The sequence below is a fragment of the Nuphar pumila genome, chromosome 2, assembly GCF_984573655.1.
Source record: "Nuphar pumila chromosome 2, dmNupPumi1.hap1.1, whole genome shotgun sequence".
Taxonomy (NCBI): Eukaryota; Viridiplantae; Streptophyta; class Magnoliopsida; order Nymphaeales; family Nymphaeaceae; genus Nuphar; species Nuphar pumila.
In genome coordinates this window covers 105,002,954-105,025,995 of record NC_143250.1, presented here as the reverse complement: position 1 = coordinate 105,025,995, position 23,042 = coordinate 105,002,954, and the positions used below count along the sequence as shown (strand labels likewise).

Below are 23,042 nucleotides of genomic sequence, written 5' to 3'. Positions count from 1 at the left end.
ACTTGCGCAACACCAAGGGCAAGGCAGTTGCCGGAGCTGAGGAGATGGGTTCACCTCGGGGCCAAGAAGAGTTGGCTGCAACTGTTAACAAGCTGGTGGAATATGTGACTTCTCATGATGAAGCGATTTCACGCGCATGTGAATCATTCAATGGATTGAATGATGTGGTGGCGAGCCTGCAAGAGCAGGTGAACTTACTAATGGGGCAGGTCACTTCGTTGACAACTACAGTGACCGATCTTGAGTTGAGGAACTGTACGTTGCAGCGGACGGTGACCCTGAATGGCGGAAATGGTGAGAGACCATCAAGGATTGATGTACCTAGACCCGCAAAATTCAATGGTTCTCGCGACAGCAAGGCCATTGAGAACTTCTTGTTCCAAGTAGAAGACTACTTGGATATCCAGAATGTGACCCTCGAAGATCTGAGGATCAAGGCTGCAGTGGCCTTACTTGATGGTGATGCTATCGCTTGGTGGAGGCGGAAACGCAATGACATGGAGAGGGGTCAATGTGTGATAGACACCTTTGACGACTTCAAAGTAGAGTTGCGCAACTACTTCATGCCAAGAAATGCGCAGAGACAGGCTTACCAGATGGTTCGTGAGCTCAAACATACTGGTTCGTTGCAAGACTGTGTCAGAACGTTCCAGAAGCTTATGCTGGAGATACCTAACATGCCAGAAGATGACATGCTCAACTGGTTCATTGTGGGACTTCAACCATGGGCACAGTCTAAAGTGGAAAGGAGTAACCCTCGTATTTTGGAAGATGCATATGTGGCGGCTGAGCGCTTAGTTGACACTCAGCGCAAACCTTTCACCCCATCAACCAAAGTTGGGAAGAAGCCTGACCACGGAGGCAAGAAGGATGAGCAGCGCAACGATAAAGGTGAGGCGTCGACACGCCATCAATCCGAAAAGAAACAAAACTACTCAAAGCATAACAACAGCAACAAGGTTGCAGTTGTTACATGTTGGTTCTGTGGTGATAGACATATCGCCCGGCAATGCCCAAAGCGCCTTGTAAAGGACGACGGGCAAGCCAAAGCTGCACAGAAAGAATGCAGCGATACTGAAGGCAGTGACACTGAGACCATGCAACCGAGGATGGGCGCCATGCGATCGATCAACGCAGCTAGAAGTTGCGCAGCTAAGAACATGCAGGTCAGTAAGGAACTTATGTACGTAGAAGTCATTATGAATGGAAAGTCTACTTCGACAATGGTAGACTCCGGGGCCACACACAACTTTGTCTCGCGGGAAGAGGCAGAGCGGTTGGGCTTGAAAACTGGGCCAAAGCAGAGGACTATCAAAACAGTAAACTCTGAGGCCAAGCCCATTCTTGGTGAAGCAAGAGATGTGGCTACTCAAGTGGGGAGTTGGGTCGGCAAAGCCAACTTCTCTGTGGTGCCCCTGGACGATTTCAAGGTGATTCTGGGTATGGAGTTTCTGCGAAGCCAGAATGTGATGATGCTGCCAAAGTTTAACACGTTGACGATCATAGGATCAGACCTGTCCCACACAGTGCAGTGTCTTACGCATAAAGGCAAGTCTTCAGTGTTATCAGCAATGCAACTGAAGAAGGGTGTCAAGCATGGGGAGCAGACATTCTTAGTTGCAGTGCTTGCAGATGAAGGGAAGGTAGAAGTAGCAGTGCCGCCGACCCTAGCCCCGCTATTGGAGGAGTTTCGGGGAGTGATGCCTCCGGAATTGCCAAAGCGTCTTCCGCCAAGACGCGAGGTCGACCACAAGATTGAGTTGACCCCGGGAGCAAAGCCTCCCGCAATGGTTCCATACCGTATGGGGCCAGCAGAGTTGAAGGAGCTGCGCAGGCAGCTAGACGAGATGTTGGACGCAGGCATTGTTCGTCCATCAAAAGCCCCATTTGGTGCCCTGGTCCTTTTTCAGATGAAACATGATGGCTCTAAACGGTTATGTGTGGATTACCGGGCCTTGAACAAGGTCACGGTGAAGAACAAGTACCCATTGCCATTGATAGCAGACTTGTTCGATCAGCTAGGCAGTGCCCGTATCTTTTCCAAGCTAGATCTGCGATCGGGTTACTGGCAGGTGAGGATTACCGAAGGTGATGAGCCGAAAACAACTTGTGTCACCCCCTATGGTGCTTACGAATTTCTAGTAATGCCATTCGGGTTGACAAATGCTCCAGCCACGTTCACGATTTTAATAAACCAGATTTTCTACCCTTACTTAGACAAGTTTGTGGTAGTCTATCTGGATGATATCGTGATCTACAGCAGTAACATGGAGGAACATGTCGGGCACTTGCGAACAGTGTTTCAGGTGCTGAAGGAGAATGACCTCTGTATTAAACGAGAGAAGTGTCTCTTCGGGCAGGAGGAGATCAGCTTCCTTGGCCACGTTGTGGGGCGTGGTGTGCTGTGTATGGATGGGCAGAAGATAAGGGACATCCAGAAATGGGTTCCGCCAAGCAAAGTGCCAGAATTGCGGTCATTCCTCGGCTTGGCAAATTATTATCGGCGTTTCATCGAAGGTTATTCCCTCATTGCTGCGCCCCTCAGAGATTTGTTGAAGAAGAATCGGGTATGGCTCTGGACAGGAGCGTGCCAAGATGCCTTCGAGGGCTTGAAGAAAGCCTTAGTGAGAGAGTCAGTGCTGCGACTGCCTGATCATTCGAGACCCTTCGAAGTCCACACGGATGCCTCAGACTTTGCCATTGGCGGAGTTATTATACAAGATGGTCATCCGATCGCATATGAGAGTCGCAAGCTGAAGGATGCAGAGAGGCGTTACACAGTGCACGAACGTGAGATGACCGTCATTGTGTATTGCCTCAGGACCTGGCGGCACTACCTTTTGGGTGTCGAGTTCGTCGTCAAGACGGACAATGTGGCCACGAGCTATTTCAGACGCAAAAGAAGTTGACGCCCAAGCAAGCTCGATGGCAGATGTTTTTGGTTGAGTTCGACTTTGCTTTAGAGTACAAGGTTGGAAAAACCAATGTTGTGGCGGATGCCCTGAGCCGTAGGGTTGAATTAGCTGCTGCGCGCGCAGAGCCTTCTGAAGTGCATTTGGAGGGTGCATTGCTGGGCCGCATCCGCGAGGGTACACAGCAGGATCCGACGGCAGAACACCTTGTTTCTCTGGCGCAGGCAGGGAAGACTCGGCGATTTTGGCTACAGGATGGCCTTCTTGTAACAAAAGGGGGACGCATCTTTGTACCACGGTGGGGAAGCCTTCGCCGAGAGCTACTCAAGGAGTGCCATGATACACTATGGGCCGGCCATCCTGGTCAGGAGCGGACCTTAGCACTCTTTGAACGCGGCTACTATTGCCCGCAGATGAGAGACGATGTTGAGGGGTATGTGCGGACATGCCTCATCTGCCAGCAAGATAAGGGGACAAACCAGAAGGCTGCCGGTCTCCTTGAGCCTCTACCAATTCCAGAACGTCCTTGGGAAAGCATCTCTATGGACTTTATTGTTAGTCTGCCAAAGGTAGAGGGCCTCAGTTCTATTTTAGTCGTGGTGGATCGTTTCTCAAAGTATGCCACCTTCATCTCAGCTTCCAAGGAGTGCTTTGCAGAGAAGACTGCAGAGTTGTTCGTAAAGCATGTGGTGAAGCACTGGGGCATACCAAAGAGCATTGTGAGCGATCGCGATGCTCGCTTCACGGGCAAGTTCTGGCGTGAAGTATTTTGGTCACTTGGCTCTGATTTGCTGTTTTCAACAAGCTTCCATCCGCAGACAGATGGGCAGACAGAGCGCATCAACGGGATACTGGAGCAGTACCTTAGGCACTTTGTTAGTGCCAATCAGAAAAATTGGGTGAAGCTCCTTGATGTGGCACAGTTTTGTTATAATCTGCAGAAGAGCGAATCTTCAGGCCACAACCCGTTTGAGATAGCCACGGGGCAGCAGCCACTGACTCCGCACACTCTTGCCGCACAAGAAAAGGGAAGGCCATCCTTCACCTATCAGTTTGTTCGCGACTGGCACGAGCAGAATGAGTTGGAGAAGGCATTCTTACACAAAGCGGCGAAGAGAATGAAGAAGTGGGCGGACAAACACCGTCGGCCCGCAGGGTTCCAGGTTGGGGACCAAGTGTTGGTGAAGTTATATCCTGGTTGCACAGGCATCTTCCGCGGGCGGCACCGCGGACTACTCAGAAAGTATGAGGGACCCTTCACCATCACAAAGAAGGTGGGCAAGCTGGCATATAAGCTGGAGTTGCCCCCAGACTTCAAGGTGCACCCGGTGTTCCACGTGTGCAACCTCAAGCAGTTTCATCCAGATGATGGAGACCCGGAACGCAATGTGCCGCAACGCGCTCCCATCATGCAGAGGGCCCCGGCAGCACAACGGGCCGAGAAGCACCTCAGTCAGATCCTTCGCCACAAGGTCAACTACTTGGGGCAAGCGAAGAAATACTTGGTGCAGTGGGAGGAAACAGCGGAACCAACGTGAAAGCCTGCATTTCGAATGAACAGCCGCTACCCGGCTAAAGTCAAGGCTTACCACGAAACAGATGGCGCCGAGGACGGCGCATGATTTGAAGGGGGGAGCATGTTCCCTTGCGACTTACAGTGTACAGTTGCGCTAGAGTCTGTTTTGCTTTTGTTGAGTCTGATGTAAGCTGCCCGGTTCAGGTGAATCAATACCCCGAAGGGGCAGCCCGTATACTTGAACTGTAATAGCCTGCGGGCAAAATTGTGAATGAATTAAATGCGTTGAGCTTTCTTTTGTTCACCCTCGTTGTGATTGCTTCTTGTGATTGCAACTTCTCTCCCTCTATTCTCTCTTGCTCTCTTGCACTCTGATCATAAGCTTCCGCGACCGGCAAGCGAGCTGACGAGTAGGCTTGCGGCGGTAAGGAAGGACCGTCGCGCCGCGCTGGCCCATTGAAGGAAATAGGCCCGTGACACTCCTAGTCTAAAATATAAATGCAGACTATGTAGACACACAATCCATCAAAAATATGCACCACAAAACACTACATGAAAACATGCTTATCTTTTTTTCTAGAGACAAGTTGGGTGTTCCAGCCCGCTATGTTGGCACCTTCCTTGATGTAAATACCTCTTTGGTCCTTCGTAGTGTATATAAATGGTCTTTGGCCTAAGATCCTCCATGAACTATAATTGTTACGAGTCTCTCTCCCCCCCCCCCTCACTCTCCTTGTGTAATCTTAAAACTTATGAATATGAGTTATCTTCTCTCTATTGCTCTATTTGAGATTGTGTGCACTTTGTTGTGATTGTGCACCCTAGTGCAGGGTGTTTGCGTTGCTTTCTTGACTCGAAAGGGTGACCTGGTTGAAATCACTAGGTGTCGCACGATGCTTTCAAATAAGCATATGGCAACAGGTATCAGAGCCTACTCGGGGACTAGGGGAAGAAAAGAGGGGTATTTATTGAAACCCTTATGAGTTGAGTTCGATAATGGACTCAGAGTTGGGTGAACTCCTTGAAAAAGTCCACAAAGAAAAAAAGGCAGAGAAGGAGAAATCTGTCATAGAGGCGACAAAAATGTCTCGTCTGAAGGAAGTGGTCGGCCATATAAAAAAATTGCTGACCAAAGTCGATAAAAGAATGACAAAATTAATAGGTGATGTTCGTGCTTGTGCCAATATAGTTGAAAGAGCACAAGATGATTTTGGAAAGTTAGATGGTGATGTGAGGGTTGAGACTGAAGAGCTGAGGACTACAGTCCAAGAATTAATAGATCGGTTCAATATGCAAGAGGCCAAATGCAAGAACTTTGAGAACGATATGGAGTTTTAGAAAGGCTGCTAGGGAACGGGATTGGTGGTGTGGCTAATGTTAAAAATCTTAAAACTAACCCACAAGGGGAAAACACAATGATGATCCATCGCGAATGACCTAAATTGAAGCCAGTCAAGCCAGCAAAGTTTAAAGGTGAAAGAGATGTCAGGATCGTAGAAAATTGGTTGTGGGATGTGGAACAATTCTTTGATCAAGCTGAGATTGGCATTGATGTTGATCGAATATGTATAGAGGACGCAATATTGAATCATGGAACACGGAGGAATTATGATTGAATCATGGGATGACTTTAAAAAGGAAATGAGAGGGTATTTCCTTCCACACAATGTTGAGGAGCTTGCCCGTGACAAGCTGATGGCTCTAAGGCATACAGGAAGCATTCAAGAATATGTGACGGCATTCTCATCAGTGATGCTCGATATAGAAGACATGTCAAAAATGGATCACATCTACTTCTTTAAAAGAGGCCTAAAGTTTTGAGCTCAACAGGAATTGACTTGGATAAAATCGATGGACCTGGTAAGTGTTATGGCAATAGTTGAACAGATAGTTGAATATCCTAATCGTGGGGGACCTCAAGCAAAATCGTTCCGTAGAGACGATCGAGATAATGCCGCAGGAGGCCAAGGAGGAAACCAACATCGACCACCTCCTTGAGACCAAAGAAATCAACCCCAAGCATGACCTGGTGGACTTTTGGAAAATAAATTGGCACCTCCGAACCTCTGTTGTTGATACTGCAGTGGAAATCACTTTGCATGGGATTGTCCCAACTTAAATCAAGAGAATGCGGGGAGAAGGTTAGCCAATGCTATCGAGTTGAAAGAAGCCCCCGCAGAAGAGGACATCAAAATGGGGGTCTTACAGAGGGTGAACTCACTAGAGAGGTCTACCTCTGCAGTACCCACGGTCAAGAAGAAGTTAATGTACTTGGTAGTGACTATTAATGGAAAAGCTACCAATGCGATAGTCGATACAGAGGCCACACATAACTTCATGGCCCAAGAAGAAGCCAGAAGACTGGGTTTGCAATGGGATCGGAAAGCTAGCTGTATGAAGGTCGTGAACTCAGCAGCGCAACCCATCTTGGGAGTATCCTAGGAACATACAAGTTGGGGCTAGACAGTGGATATGCAGAATGGACTTCTCGATTGCCCCATTGGATGATTTCAAAGTAATCTTGGGAATGGAGTTCCTACGGGCGAGTAAGGCCATGCCTATGCCCCACCTGGATGTCGTCAACTTTATGAGTAAAGAGTCTCCTTGCATGATCCCTACTTCGACACCAGGAACGTCGAACGTCTGCATGGTTTCTGCTTTACAGATTAAGAGGAGCCTCCAATGAGGCGATCACACATTTCTAATGGCGATACAAGGAGCAGAGGGGAAGTCTCTTGAAGATGTACCATCACCAATTATTACAATATTAGAAGAATTTTGAGAGATAATGCCCCAGGAGTTGCTAAGAAACTTGCCACCGCGGAGAGAAGTGGACCATAGTTGGTGCCAGATGCAAGACCACCTGCGATGGTGCCATACAGAATGGCCCCGCCCGAATTGACAGAACTTAGAAGGCAGTTGGACGAAATATTGGTTGCTGGAATTATTCGACCGTCAAAAGCTTCCTTTAGAGCTCCTATGTTGTTTCAGACCAAACATGATGAGTCCAAGAGGTTGTGCATAGACTATAGAGCACTCAACAAACTGACTGTCAAGAACAAATATCCCTTGCCCCTAATTGCCAATTTGTTCAATCAGCTAGGGGAAGCTCGAGTTTTCTCAAATTTGGATTTGTGATTGGGATATTGGCAAGTTTGGATTGTGGAAGGGGATGAGGCTAAGGCTATATTGTTACACGATATGGGGCTTTTGAGTTTTTAGTGATGTCGTTTGGTTTAACTAATGCACTTGTGACTTTTTCTACGTTGATGAACATGATATTTTATCCTTACCTTGATCATTTGTGGTCGTATATCTGGACGATATCATTGTTTATAGTCAAAATATAGAGGAACACATACGACATATATGTATGGTGTTTCAGATTCTAAAAGATAACGATCTGTATGTAAAAAGAGAAAAGTGTATGTTCGGCCAAGAGGAGATAAGTTTTTTGGGCCATGTGGTTGAAAATGATTGTCTAAGAATAGATAGTTAGAAGGTAAACACTATTCAGGATTGGAGAATCTCAACCAAGGTCTCCGAGCTCCGATCCTTTTTGGGTCTAGCAAATTATTATCATCATTTCATCAAAGGATATTCAGCTATTGCAACAACTCTAACAAAATTGTTGAAGAAGGACAAAAATTGGGATTCATAAGAAGAATGCCAGAAAGCATTCGAGACTCTTAAAGATGTCATGGCCAAAGAATCGGTATTGCAGTTGCCGAACCAGGAAAAACCATTTAAAGTATATATGGATACATCATATTTTGCCATTGGAGGCGTATTAATGCAAGAAGGTCACCCTATCGCTTTTGAGAGTCAAAAGCTTAACAGTGCTGAACGGCGATATACAGTACATGAAAAAGAGATTACTGCCATCATCCATTGCTTACGTGCCTGGATGCATTACCTACTGGGTTCAACATTCGTTGTTTACACAAACAACATTGCCACGAGCTATTTTCAAACATAAAGAAAGCTTAGTCCTAAACAAGCTCGGTGGTAGAAGTTCTTAGCTGAATTTGACATGATTCTGGAGTACAAACTCAGAAGAACCAACGTAGTGGCAGATGCATTGAGCAAGAAGGTCAGGTTGGCGGTCTTGATTGAAGATAAAAATTGGAGTATTGGACCTCAAGGTGACCTCCTCAACAGAATCTGAGAGGGCTTACGAGAAGACCCCATAGCATAACATCTTTTCTCTCTTATAGAAGAGGAAAAGATGAGACAGTTTTGGGAATAAGAAGGATTGCTGATAACAAATGAAAATCGAGTATATGTGCTCCGATGGGGATCCTTGCGGTGGGAGATATTGAAGGAGTGCCATGATTCCCCTTGGGCGGGACATTCAGGGCAAGAAAGAACCTTTGTGTTGGTTGAACATGTTTATTATTGACCTCAAATGCGTAATGATGTGGACGATTATGTATGCATTTATTTGATCTGCCAACAAGACAAGGCCATGAATCAGAAGTCTGCAGAACTATTGAAACCTCTCCCTATCCCAAGTCGACCTTGGGAGAGCATTTCTATGGATTTTATTGTTAGCCTCCTAAAAACCGAGGGGTGGAGTATCATTTTTGTTGTAGTTGACAGGTTATCAAAATATGTGACCTTTGCGTCTGGCTCTAACAATTGTTTGGCTGAAGATATAACTTAACTTTTTATGAAGCACGTTGTGAAAGTATTGGGGCATTCCGAAGAGCATTATTAGTGATCGAATACTCGATTTATAGGTAAATTTTAGAGAGAAATCTTTTGGTTGCTAGGTTCTGAATTACACTTTTCTATCAGTTTTCACCCACAGACTAACGACCAGACTGAACATATTAATGGGATGTTAGAAGAATAATTAAGGCACTTTGTGAATGCAAATCAGAAAAATTGGATGAAATTATTGGATATTGCTCAGTTCTGTTATAATCTTCAAAAGAGTGAATCACCAAGACATAATCCATTTGAGATTGTGATAGGACAACAACTATAGACACCACACTCGATAGCGGCCTAAGGTCGAGGAAAAATGCCCTTTGCTTACAACTTTGTCAAGAACTGACATGATCAAACTGAATTAGCAAAGGCATTTCTACATAAAGCTACTAAGCGAATGAAGAAGTGGGTGGATCAAGACTGTCGACCCACTGAGTTCTGAGTTGGAGATAAAGTGCTGGTCAAATTATACCCTGAGAGAACGGCTATCTTTCGAGGGCATCATCGAGGACTCATTCAAAAATACAATGAACCCTTTTCCATTATCCAATAGATTGGCAAGTTAGCATATAAGCTAAACCTTCCTACTAGTTTTCAGGTCCACTCTGTCTTTCATGTGTGCAATCTAAAGCCCTTCAACGAAGATGAAGAGGATCTCAGCCGCAGTCTACCTCAACGAGCTCCCATTCCTCAGCGAGCTCCAACATCAACGTCAGTGTCAACCTCCAGAGAAATTGAATTCATCATGGATCACATCAACAATTATCTAAGAGAAGTGAAGAAGTATCTCGTAAAATGAAAAAAACTATCAAAGAGCTATGCCAGTTGAGAAACTTCATGAAATATCTGTCAGTTTCAGCAAGCTCTTGAAGACTATCAGTAGCAGATCGCGTCGAGGACGGTGTCAGTTTAGGCGAGGGAGTGTGTTCCAACCTGCCATGTTAACACCTTCCTCCCTTGATGTAAATACCTCTTTGGTCCTTCGTAGTGTACATAAATGACCTTTGACCTAAGATCTCTCATGAACTAGAATTGTTGTGGGTCCCTCCCCCCTCTCCTCTCCTCTCCTCTCCTCTCACTCTCTTTGTGTAATCTTGAAACTTATGAATATGAGTTATCTTCCCTCTTTGTCTCTCTTGGTTGCTCTATTTGAGATTGTGTACGCTCTGTTATGATTGTGCACCCTTGTGCGAGGTGTTTGTGTTGCTTCCTTGACTCAAAAGACTGCCCTGGTTGGAATCGCCAAGTGCCGCACAATGCTTTCAAATAAGCTTGTGACTATGAGTTAGGCAGAACAATAGCTGCCCCATGTGATAGAGGGATATAATCCTCGGCCTTCAGCTTGACACAGGGCTCGGCTTACTACATGCAGTATCCCTATCTTTATATAACCTAATGTCATACCCTCCATTAGATTTGGTTGTGGCAAGTTGTTTCATCAAATATAGCCAATTAGATGGGTGATGTTTCCAGGCAAAATCTTGGTCAAAACGCCCGTGCTAGTTCCGTTTGAAATCTCGGGCGTTTATGCATTTGGGATGGAAAGTGAGGCCCTTTCTCCTTTGTATTTAGGCTAAAGGATGAATTTGAGTGGGAGATGGCAAAGCAGCTGCCACTTCCTCAAATGCATAATCTGCATAACGCCCATCCCAGCTACCGATCCCAAACACGCCCTAAGTGTTTTAACTGGTTAAATTACATCTATATGTAGGATTTTTGGCGATTTAAAAATCAATTATCATAAAAATATTAAAATTCTGATAATCGAGATATTATTTTTTGTTTAAAAACACAATTTAAGAGTCAATTTCTATCGAATCAACCATGCTCAATTCAACTATGTTATGGAATTTAGATGAGAACTCGCAACAAAATGAAATCTCATCACACGGGGTATGACATTAGAGGCTTAGAGCATGCTTTCTTTTCCACATAATACACGCTTAAAAGGTATATAATACACGAATGCGATAGAGAGGGACAGAAAACCATTCTTCCTCTGTTCGAGATGTACCATTCTAACATGTCAATCCCCAAAACCGAACGAATAGGTTTAAGAGGTTTCATATTCTCCAATCACTCACAGACTGGATTAGGCTCTGGATTCTTGTTTACCCATCTCTCCTAGCGAATGAGTTGAAAGCTGAAACCTTTAGATTTTAGAGAGAGAGAGAGAGAGAACAGAAGCAATGGACCCTTCCCTCTTCATGGTGCTCTCCAACCTTCTGCAACTTCAGAACTACCTCGATCCCGCCCTCCCCACCTCCTCCCTTGCGGACGCCTACTCCAGCTCCGCCCCTCTCCTCTTCTTCATGATCGCCTCCGTCCTCTCCTACGCCGCCGCCCTCCGCTCCCGCTCCCCTTCCTCTTCCTCCCCAACATCCGCCTCCACCACCACCACCACCACCACCACCACTACAACCACCACCACTACCGTCACCACCGCCACCACCCCCAATTCCTCCTCCGATCGGAGCATCGACGCCTTCCGCTCCCTCACGGCGGACCAAATCTGGTCGATGGAACCGCAGACACGCGACGCGCAGTGGCGCTCCGCCTACGGCCTCTCATACCCCGTCTTCGCCTCCCTGGTGAACCAGCTCAAGCCCCACCTCCAGAAGGCCCTCGACCTCGGCGTCGACCTCCCGCCGGACTACGCTGTTGCCATCGTCCTCTCCCGCCTCGCCCACGGCCACTCCCCCAAAGCCATGGCTGCCCACTACAAGATCAAGCCCTACCTCATCTCCAAGCTCACCAACACCGTCACCCGCCTCCTCGCCACAGAGCTCTACTCCAATTACATCTGCACCCCCGTCGGCCACCGCCTTCTCGAGACGATCCACGCCTTCCGCGAGCTCACCGGCCTCCCCAACGTCTGTGGCGCCATCGACGGCAGCCACATAAAGCTCGCCCGCGCCACCGAAGCCCGCCTTGCCCTGCCCGCGAGCTTCCGCTGCAGGTACGGCTACTGCTCCATCCTCCTCCAGGTCGTCTCCGACCACCGGAAGATCTTCTGGGACGTCTGCGTCAAGGCGCCCGGCGCCTCCGACGATGCCACCCATTTTAGGGATAGTGCCCTCTACAATCGGCTCACCTCGGCTGAGATCCTCCGGGACTCGGTGATCACCGTCCGGGGGCACCATGTCCGGCCGTATATCATTGGGGATTGGTGCTACCCTTTGCTCTCCTGCCTGCTCACACCCTTCACCTCCAATTCGACGGGCACGCTCGCGCAGAACTTCTTCGATGCTTCGTTGATGAAGGGGCGGTCAACGGTGGAGCACGCCATCGGATTGCTTAAGGGGAGGTGGAGGATTCTGCAGGATTTGAATGTGGGGATCAACCATGCCCCGCAGACGATTGTTGCTTGCTGCGTTCTCCACAATATATGCCAGTTTGCTGGAGAGCCGGAACCCGTGGTCTGTAAGGAGCCTAAGGAGAGCGGGCCGCCTGCGAGGCCGCTCGAGAATGAGAAGTCGTTTTATTATTTTGGCGAGAGTCTGAGGCAGGCCATTGCAGATGAGATTCAAGAGAGGCAGCAACGGCTCCCAACAAGATAGAGGTCTGAGAGTCATCTTTTTCTCTCTTTTCTTTTTTTACATCTTTTTGTTTTTTTCTTTTTCTAGCTTGCAATGTATACAAGTGGGGTCTTACTATCCTGTTTTTCTAACTTCGAATCTTGATTTTTACTTAGGATGTGGGTGCATGATATTGCACCTACTCATCTTCTCAGTTTGTTTGCAGTTTGTAATCTGCACAACAAGGAAAAAAGGGGGATCCTAATTTGGCTCTGTCTTGCTGCTGAACTTGTTTTTGACGTGAAAATGGGCATATCCCCTGCAAGTGAAATGTTATTTGTGCAATGATGTTAGTGTTAAATTGTAATTCATAAGACAATGTATTATATATATATATATATATATATATATATATATATATATATATATATATATATATATATATATATATATACAAAAGAAGATATATGTACATGTATCCATCTGCTTAAATATATGTAATATATATTTCTTTATTTGGAGGGGTATTTTAGTCATTTCTACATTTTACACATAGTCATGTTTTTTAATATGATTGTAATTCCTCCTTTTTATTTTTTCTTATTTTTGTAATTTTTTTCATTTCTTATTTTTGTTCTTTTATGTAATATTTCTGTACACAGTTTAAAAGGTAGACATAGGGCTAATTCCCAATGTCTCTAATAAGAGCCGTTGGGAATAGCCCAATGTGTCTTTAAGTGCTTATAAATAAGGGCTATGTGAGCCCATCGAAGGAACGTATTATAGTAAGGAGTTGTTTCCTTAAGCTTATAAACACTATGCATTTATTGCACTTCTTTTGTGGTGTAAAGCTTATAAACACTATGCATTTATTGCACTTCTTTTGTTGCGTAAAGCTTATAAACACTGTGCATTTATTTTGTGTCTTGAGTATTTGAAGTATCAAGTTATTTGAAAACTTGATTGTTTGCAAGGATTATTCACATGGTATCAGAGCAAGGTTGGAGAAAGAAAGATGGTGTGGATTCTCACTTTTTGGGTGTCTCGAAAAGCGTGCCTTCGATTTTTTGGTGATTTGAGTGGATCCTCTTGTTCATCCAATATTTTAGAAGACTCTTTTATCAAGAAAGGTCTAAAAATCTTTTGTGCTACGTATTCTTTTTCATCATCTCTCCTCTCTAATGGGTGAAAAAGACTTATTTTTCTCTCGGCTTCAAACTCAATGGGGTCAACTATCACGTTTGGGCCAGAAACATTGAGGCTCATATTAAAGAGAAAGGGCTTTGGGGCTATGTCCAACGCTCGATTCGTGAACCGGAGCCAAAGATAACCTTGATGGAGAAAGGAGAAATAAAAATCCTTAAAGGCGAAGAAAGAGCCAAGACTCTTGAAGACTGCACCAAAAAGCATGAAGAATGGGGGATGAGGAATTTTAAAATCCTCTTATAGATTTTTTCATCCGTAGAAACAAGAATTAATGCCAATATTATCAAGTTTAAGAAGGCTTCTCAAGCATGAGAGTATCTTGAGAAGATGTACACGTCTAGGGACTTATCCCATAAATATTACCTCCAAAAGAGGGCGCTAACTCTTCATCAAGGAGAGATGACTATAAGAGAGTATTTTGCTGAACTCTCTTCTATTTGGGAAGAGCTTGCTATGCTCGAACCCAAGTGGAGTGGAGAAGCCATAGAGCTTCGTCATAAACAATTGAAAGAAGATAGATTTTTTAATTTTTTGAATGGGCTTAGGCCTGAATTCGAACAAATCTGGTCTTCTCTTTTATCCGCCTTCACTTCCCCCTCTCTTGAAGATCTAATTACTAAACTAAGTGGGGAAGAGACTCGTATGGGTATAAACAAGAACAACCCAAGTGTTCTAGCTACACCTTTCAATAATGAAGAAAATGAAGGAGTTAATGTCGTCTCACGATCGGGGAGCAGCTTAAGGCCTCCTCACTTCAAGAATCAAAACCCAAGTGGTCAAGGAGGGAAGAAGGATTATAGCAAGCTTTTATGCCATTTTTGTAAGGAACCGGGGCATATCAAGCCTATTTGCCCAAAGTGAAAAAAGTTACTTGCCATGGCTACTATATTCCAACCTCAAAAGGAAGAGTGCTCATCATCTTCAAAGGAAGCTCTCTCATTACAACAAATCGTTGATGCACTTAAACCTCTTCTAAAAGGGGCTATTTTCGGAGCCGCCATGTCAACATCTTCTCCTCACGGTAAGACCTCTTGGCTTTTAGATTCAGGTGCTTCTTTTCACATGACCCCAAGTTTTAGTTCTTTTTCTGAATACTCAAAAAATCCCTCTTCATCTTTTGTTTCAACCGTGGATGGAACATCTCTTAAAGTAAAAAGAATAGGAAATTTTGAAAAACAAGGGTTCTTTATTTCAAAAATTAGATTTATACCCAAATTAAACTTAAATTTGCTTTCCGTTTCTCAACTCTCGGATCATGGGTGTGATATAAAGTTTTCATCTAACAAATGTTGGATACATGATCGTCGGTCCGAGAGATTGATGGGGGAAGGCTCTAGGAAGGGCGATCTATACTATATCGATTTCCTTTAAATTCTAAAGAACCTGTTTTGTAATATTATCCAACAAAAGGATATTAATGCGTGGCACAAGAGACTTGGACATCCAAATATTGCAAAAAATTCTCATTTACCTTTTGTTAAAAGTCTATGTAAAAGTGATTTCACTTGTAACTATTGTATTCTTGGGAAAATAAAAAAATGCCTTTTTGTCAAAGATCTATGTTTACAATAAGACCTTTTGAAATTATCCATTCGGATGTATGGGGACTGGCACCTGTCCTATCAAAAGAAGGCTTTGCATATTATGTCATTTTCATTGACGACTACACGAGATATTGTTGGATTTATTTTCTTAAACACAAATATGAAGTTTTCTTGATTTTTAAAACCTATCATATGATGATTAAAAATCAATTTAATGGGAATCTAAAAATTTTTAGAACTGACTCTAGTGGAGAATACCTTTCAAGTGAATTCAAAAATTATCTTGAAAGTCATGGTATTCTTCACGAAAGATCTTGTTCGAAAACCCTCAACAAAATTGATTAGCCGAAAGGAAGCATAGACATATAATAGAGACAACTCGAACATTACTTGTTTCTCAAAACATCCCAAAAGGTTTTTGGACTGAAGCGGCTTTAGCATCTGTCTATCTGATAAATCGGCTACCTTCTAAAAACTTGAACAATATTTTGCCTTTTGAAAAATTGTATACCAAAGAACCCGACTATAGTCGGTTGAGAATTTTCGGTTGTAAATGTTTCGTTCTTACTGACAAGAATGACAAACTTTCACCAAAAGCCATTGTCGACGCTTTTCTTGGATATTCTGAAACCCAAAAAGGGTTTCGTTGTTATGATATTAAGAATGACAAGCTATATGTTTCCAGAAATGTGAGTTTTCTGGAAAATGTTAATGGTTTTGAAAGGAGTGAACTCGTTGAAGAAAACATGGATTACTCTTTTTTATTTGAAATGTTAGCACATGATGATGATAGTGATGACGATTTCATTCATAATGATGTCAATGATAAAGAAGATATCTCTTCCCATCCACCGATCTCCCAACATAGAAATGAAGGAGCATTGAGAGATCCTATAACATATACCCATAGAGATAGAAAAAGTTTTAGGAGTGCAATTGAAAAATTCAGTGAACCTAGTGGGTCCAATTCAACAAATGATTCTTATATAGAACCCAGAAACTTCGAAGAAGCGAAAAAGAATGATGAATGACTGAAAGCAATGGAATGTGAGCTTTCAGCTCTCAAGAGGTCAAAGACTTGGGAGTTCCAAGATCTTCCTAAGGGTAAGAAAATAATAGGGTGTAGATGGGTATTTAAGGTAAAAACTAAGAGCGATGGATCTCTTGAGAGATATAAGGCTCGATTAGTTGCAAAGGAATATAGTCAAGAATACAGGATTGACTATGAAGAAACTTTTGTCCCTGTGGCCCGAATGGTCACTGTTTGATGTCTCATTACCGTTGCCTTAATCAATAAATGGAACATCTATCAAATGGATATTAAAAACGCCTTCCTAAATGGTGATCTGAATGAAGAGGTATATATGGATGCTCCACCAGGAATGGAGACTCCCAAAGGGAAAGTGCTTCGCCTTCGAAAAGCACTTTATGGTTTAAAACAAGCTCCCAAGGCTTGGTATGATAGATTTAACTCCGTAATGTTAGAAAATGGTTTTTCTTCCTATTCCACTGACACTGCCTTATTTGTTAGAAAAACCAATGCAGGGATTGTCATTCTGCTCTTATATGTGGATGATATGCTTATAACCGGAAGTGATTCTAAAGGGGTTAAAAGCATAAAATCAATTTTGAAAGATAGGTTTGAAATGTCTGATTTAGGATTTTTAACTTATTTTTTGGGTATTGAAGTAGCATACTCTCATAGAAGGTTTTTTTTATCTCAAGCTAAGCTTGCCTTTGGGATTATTGACAGGTCAGGTATTATGGATGATAAGGTTTGTGAAACTTCTGTTATAGTAGGAGCCAAAATGAAGATTGATGATATTATTTTTCTCTCCGATCCCACCCCCTACAGACAACTTGTGGGATCTTTGATGTATCTAAGTATTACTAGACCAGATATCTCTCATGCAGTTCATACTGCAAGTCAGTTCCAACATGCACCAACATCAGTTCACATGAGTGTCATCTTGCGGATTGTGAGATACATAAAGGGCACATTAAACAAGGGAGTATTCTTATCTTCTTCTTTTGAATTAAAATTAATTGCTTCTACTGACTCTAACTGGAGAGGTGACCCAAATAACCGTCACTCCACCACTAGTTTTTGTGTGTTTTTAGGAGACTCGCTGATTTCATGGAGATGTAAGAAGCAACAAAAAGTATCTCTATCATCAACAGAAACTGAATATAGTGCCATGTCGACTACTACCATGGAAATTGTATGGATTCATCAGCTATTAGAAGACATGGGGATCTCAATAGAAGGGTCCACCAAGCTATGCTGTGATAACAAAAGTGCAATATACATTGCAAAAAATCATACTTTTCATGAGCGGACTAAACACATTGAGATGGACTCTCACTATGTTCGGGAAGCGTATCTGAAAGGAATTATAGATCTTCCATATGTAACTTTAGAATATCAGTTGGCAGATTTCTTCACCAAAGCTTTGTGTGCTCTGCGGTTCAATTTCCTCCTTGGCAAACTTTCGGTCATCTTGCCCTAAGTTTGAGGGGGGGTGTTAAATTGTAATTCATAAGACAATGTATATGTATTTTATATATATAAAAAAAGATACATATACATATATATGTACATGTATCCATCTACTTATATATATAAAATATATATTTCTTTAGTTGTAGCGGTATTTTAGTCATTTCTATATTTTACACATATTCATGTTTTTTAATATGATTGTAATTCCTCCTTTTTATTTTTTCTTATTTTTGTAATTTTTTTTATTTCTTATTTTTGTTCTTTTATGTAATATTTCTGTACACAGTCAGTGGCTTACTGTGTACAGTGTACACAGTTTAAAAGGTAGACGTTGTTCCGTTGGGAATAGCCCAACGTCTCCTTAAGTGCCTATAAATAAGGGCTATGTGAGCCCATTGAAAGAACGTATTACAGTAAGGAGTTGTCTCCTTAAGCTTATAAACACTGCATTTATTGCACTTCTTTTGTGGTGTAAAGCTTATAAACTGTGCATTTATTGCATTTCTTTTGTTGTGTAAAGCTTATAAACACTGTGCATTTATTTTGGTGTAAAGTTATTTGAAAACTTGATTGTTTGCAAGAATTATTCACAGTTAGTACATGCAATATGTTGCGAATTCACTTTGACATAATGTGTCTTTGTTTACTGTTGTGATTCTGTGTAACAGGTGGTCTCTTTGATCATCTTGTTGGTTTTGTTCCTTCATAGAACCTTACAGTGTTCAAGCATCCTATGCTAAATTTATAGTCAGAACTGATGAATATGTTTGGGGTGTTTGGTGCTCCTGATTATCTTTGAAAGTGGGAAAAACTGACATTTTAAATTCTGAAAATGTGTTATCACAGGTTATTGTCTTTTCCTGATAAGTGGTGCACTTGAACACTTAACACAATAATAGTGGCTACTTTTCCCTGTACTTGGTTCCTTATTCTGTTGCATACATCTCAATGCCCTCTTGTCCTTTACTCCTTGCAGCCATAATTTATTTTTATCTTTCTTGTTGTAAAAAAATATGGAGTAAGGGCATCTGTATCACTTGGATACGGGTACGGGTACGGGTACGGGTACGGGTGCAGGTGTGGAGGGTACGACACGACAATTCCAAAAAATGTGGGTACGGGGACATGGCTATATATATATATATATAGTATATCTAAAATATATATTATATACTGAAAATATTATTATAAATTATAAATTTAATACAAACTTGTATGTTCGGATGTTAAAATTGAGTGTCCAAGTGTCAACGCGTGTCGACACAGGTATGGAGGGCAAATGGAGCAGAGTTGCCAGTCGGGGAAGCGGGAAGCGAGGCACTTTCAAAATTTTAGAAAGCAGGAAGCATGGGACGACTTAAAAGCGAACCAGGAACCATCTTGGAAGCGAACTGGAAGCGACATAGGGGGGGGGGAGTGAAAAAAGAGAAAAAAGTAAGAAAAATAAAAAAAAACACAAAAAAATATGGGGAAGCGAGCTTCCCTTAAATGGGAAGCTCCACGTTTCGTGCTTCGGGGAAGCGCGCTTCCTCATATTGTATGGCGCTTCCGGTAACTCTGAAATGGAGTGTTCATGTGACATAGCTGGTCATACTTTTTTGAATTTCTACTATGATGCAGTCATCTCCTCTATCTTGGCATCTTGTAGGCTTGCTAATAAAGCAATTGGATTGAGACAAGGTATGAAGATGGTGATGTTTGTGTTATGGATGAACTGCATGTGGACTATTTCCAAGTTGTGTCCACCTTGGACGTTTTTCATTGGTAACATTAAATTTTGAGTGGATAACGATTCAGTCTTTACTTGATGAATAGTGTAGGTGCAACCGTATGCTACAAAATCTATAATGCTCTTGCACTTCATGAAGGCTTCTTCATTGTTGGCATCATTTGGTGCCCTTATAGACTTTATACATGACTAAGCTGACCTTGCAATCAATTTGTCCTCAGAACCTAACTTATGGGAGCATTGTAACATATGATAAGTGTACCAACCATCTGAAAGAAACACCACCCTAAGTCTGAAGGTTCAGATTTTTTGAGGACTCCTCCCTATTATTCTCTTTGTATGGCTCATAACTGATCTATACTTCTTGAGCTTTATCCTTCCACCGAACTCTAACTACTTGTGCTAAGTTGTTGGAAATTGAACTTGGCCTCGTAAAGGGCCCCTATGCAATTAGAAATCTTGAAGTGGAAGCTTTGTCCTGAGTTCGGCATTCTAACCTGGCATGGACGCCGATCTTAGTTGTCATAGGCGCTTGGCAGAGCCTAGGTGGTGAGCCCCTAAAAAGGCTTAGGCGGTACCCAAAATAAAAAAATTAAAAGAAACATAAAAAACATGTATATTGTCTTCTCTTTCTTCTTCTTCTCCTCTTCGAAGAAGAAAACAAATGATGTCTTAAAAAGAACAACTTCAAAAAAAAAAAGCCTATGCGGTGCATCCAGATATTCTTCAGCTGCTTTGATTCATCCAACCATGTGAATGGATGACCATTCTAGTGACTCCAATCTTGATTATCTGTCGTGCAACCAGTGTAACATGTATTTTCTTCAATACTCATTACTTGAGAATTCTTAATTGGCTGGTTGTAAATAGCTCCAGAGCTATGGAGCAAAGGATTATTCTGGGTCTACACCAAGAATTTGATGGTGATTCTCAAATATCGTAGAATAAAATGTCATACAATGAGATAGAATGCAGTGGAAATGGAGGCAGCGAATGGGTTACCTACTAAACCAATATGCAGTTGCTAAATGCCAAATTATACCTTGAAGATGAGACATGTAGTTAAATCTGCTGCCAATTCTGGATATACCTTTGGCACATCATCTTGAATTTTATTCTCTTATTGGATCCTTGTACTAGTGCAAAAATGCTCTAATACCTTTTCATTTTTGGGTCTACAAAGGTGTAAAAGAATGGTGTAAGATTGTTGCATGAAAAATCTACCCCTGGGAACTTGCTTTAGGGGTTGTGGAAAGAAGTGGTTGAATCTATGGCAATTGGTCAAAGTAGCTTGGTGGCTTCTATGGATGTAGAGGAATGCTCGGTACTAAACATGATAAGGCTAATCACATTAAAAGTTATGAGCGTCATATGAGTGAAGAGCATGCTCGTGTTGTTGGCTTGACCAAGCAAAGAATATCATTGCATTGAAGCCCATAGGCTTGATCTCAGCATCTCTTTTGCTTGACTTTTGAAAAATGAAAAAAAAATGAATTTTTCATGTCAGGGCTTCATGAAGGTGATAAACCATTTCCTTTTTCCCAATTCTTATGCCATTTGCTGGAGTAATCAGGACTTGAAACCACCAGATGGACATGTTTCTGGCAGAATGAATCTTATTTCTTGGTCTTGTCATCAGAACTAAATCTAATGCCATGCATGGAGTATATATCTTATCTTCAGTTTGCTCTTGATATCCAGATCTAATATGAAAGAATAGTCCTCTACTCTTGTTAGCTCTACCTCCACCTGAGAACAACGTGGAGTTGCCCTTCTTGCTCTCACTCCTTGTTGCAACCCACTGTTCACAGATGCCAAGTACACCATTGGGTTGGAGAAAAACAATCTATGGCTTCTTTCCTCTTTTAGAAGAGGTAATAGCCAATACCTCTTTAAATGGTTCTTGAGTAGCTCAGGTCTCCTTTTCAATTTGGTGGCTGTATCATATGCAATGTTTAGCTCCTAAAAATCTATTTATAGTTAACAAAATCCCTGAAGAATGCTTGTCATGCTTGACTTGAAGCAGTTGCTCTCTTGTATTTTCAAAATGCTTTTCATTCTTTGGTTGAATTTGGGAGGAATTACTCTCATACTGAGCAGTCAAAATCAATAGAAAAATATTTTGCAATTCACTCTTTTTCCCTGATTATGTTATCCTTGAGGAAGTTGTCAGCGGAAACAATTCTTTCTTCCATTTTCATTCTTCAGATCCCAAGATGCACTCTTGTCTGGAAAACTATCTAGAAAAAAGCATTATCTTTTGATCGTCTTTGACAAGGGGGTCAGGTAGCTCTTAATGGAGTTGCTCCTGTTATTGGTGCTTTTCCTTAGATCAGTTAATGGCAAACCATCTGCTATATTAAATTGAGATACTCCATCAAATGTTTTGTTATGTGTGTGTGTGTGTGTGTGCTGGCTACAGGTTAATATGCCTTTGTTTGCATCAATCCAGTATTTTTAGGATTTGGTAAATGACAGTCTGTGTGCTGTATGCTTCCATTTTTTGCCATGTTCAATTCTCCTCTAGGGTTGCTTGCTTGTGTGGTGGGGATTAAATACCTTCTTGGTCTTATGCAGATTGTCTTTGTTTGCAAAGTCCAAATCGCATGATAAATCTCACAGCCAACATGGGAAACTACAACAGATCCAAGATTGAAGCAAGAAATTTTCAACTTTTGGGGCGTCCACCAGGAATGATTCCAAGTAGTAGACAAATGCGAGAAGGTGATCTGAAGGCCAATTTATTCCAAGTGTTGTGCAAAGTGCAACCAACACGCTTTAATATGCATTAGTTACTAATGAACTTTATAATTGGATTTTTATCTTAAACAACTGATTTATGTCATTATTTTTCCTACATGAGAAACCAACCATTGAGAGCAAAAATATTTTGAATACTTTGAAACGGTAAACTGGTTGGAACTTGGAAGGTAGAAATCATGGAATTTGTGGATTTGACTTCTAACTGGCACCTTGCGTCTCTTGCTATATGATGACGTCTTATCCTTTTTTCTCGTATCAGTTATATTGTAGATGTCTGTGACAGTCTATTGCGTTATGAGTGTAATTTCATCTCTCAAACGAGTGGCCGTGAAAATTGGCCAAGTGCTTGGAGTCATTCATGCAAAATGTTGGGTGTGCTCAAATTATGTTGCCTTAAATTAAGATTAAAATACAAAATTACTTCATACATAATCACACTATCTTTACAGACTCATTCTCATCAGTTGCCATAAAACCATCATGTCATAATTGTGTCAATGAGCATTTTCTTGCTACACCAAGGTAGTGTTTGGACGTATCAGCATCATATCCTGAACATGTATTGACCTGTGTTAGTATTCATTTGCAAAAGATCCGAACAAGAGAAAGAAAACTCATTGAGATATACCTCTGGA

General features: G+C 42.3%; 1 protein-coding gene across 1 annotated transcript; it reads left to right on the top strand.

The window, feature by feature from the left end:
- The first annotated feature begins 11,219 nt into the window (after positions 1-11,219).
- Positions 11,220-22,556, top strand: LOC149846543 (protein ANTAGONIST OF LIKE HETEROCHROMATIN PROTEIN 1-like). Its single transcript, XM_089998062.1, has 2 exons — positions 11,220-12,706; positions 22,222-22,556. The coding sequence occupies exon 1, from the start codon at positions 11,334-11,336 to the stop codon at positions 12,702-12,704; it is 1,371 nt and encodes a 456-aa protein (XP_089854188.1). The 5' UTR covers positions 11,220-11,333; the 3' UTR covers positions 12,705-12,706; positions 22,222-22,556.
- The last annotated feature ends 486 nt before the right edge of the window (positions 22,557-23,042 follow it).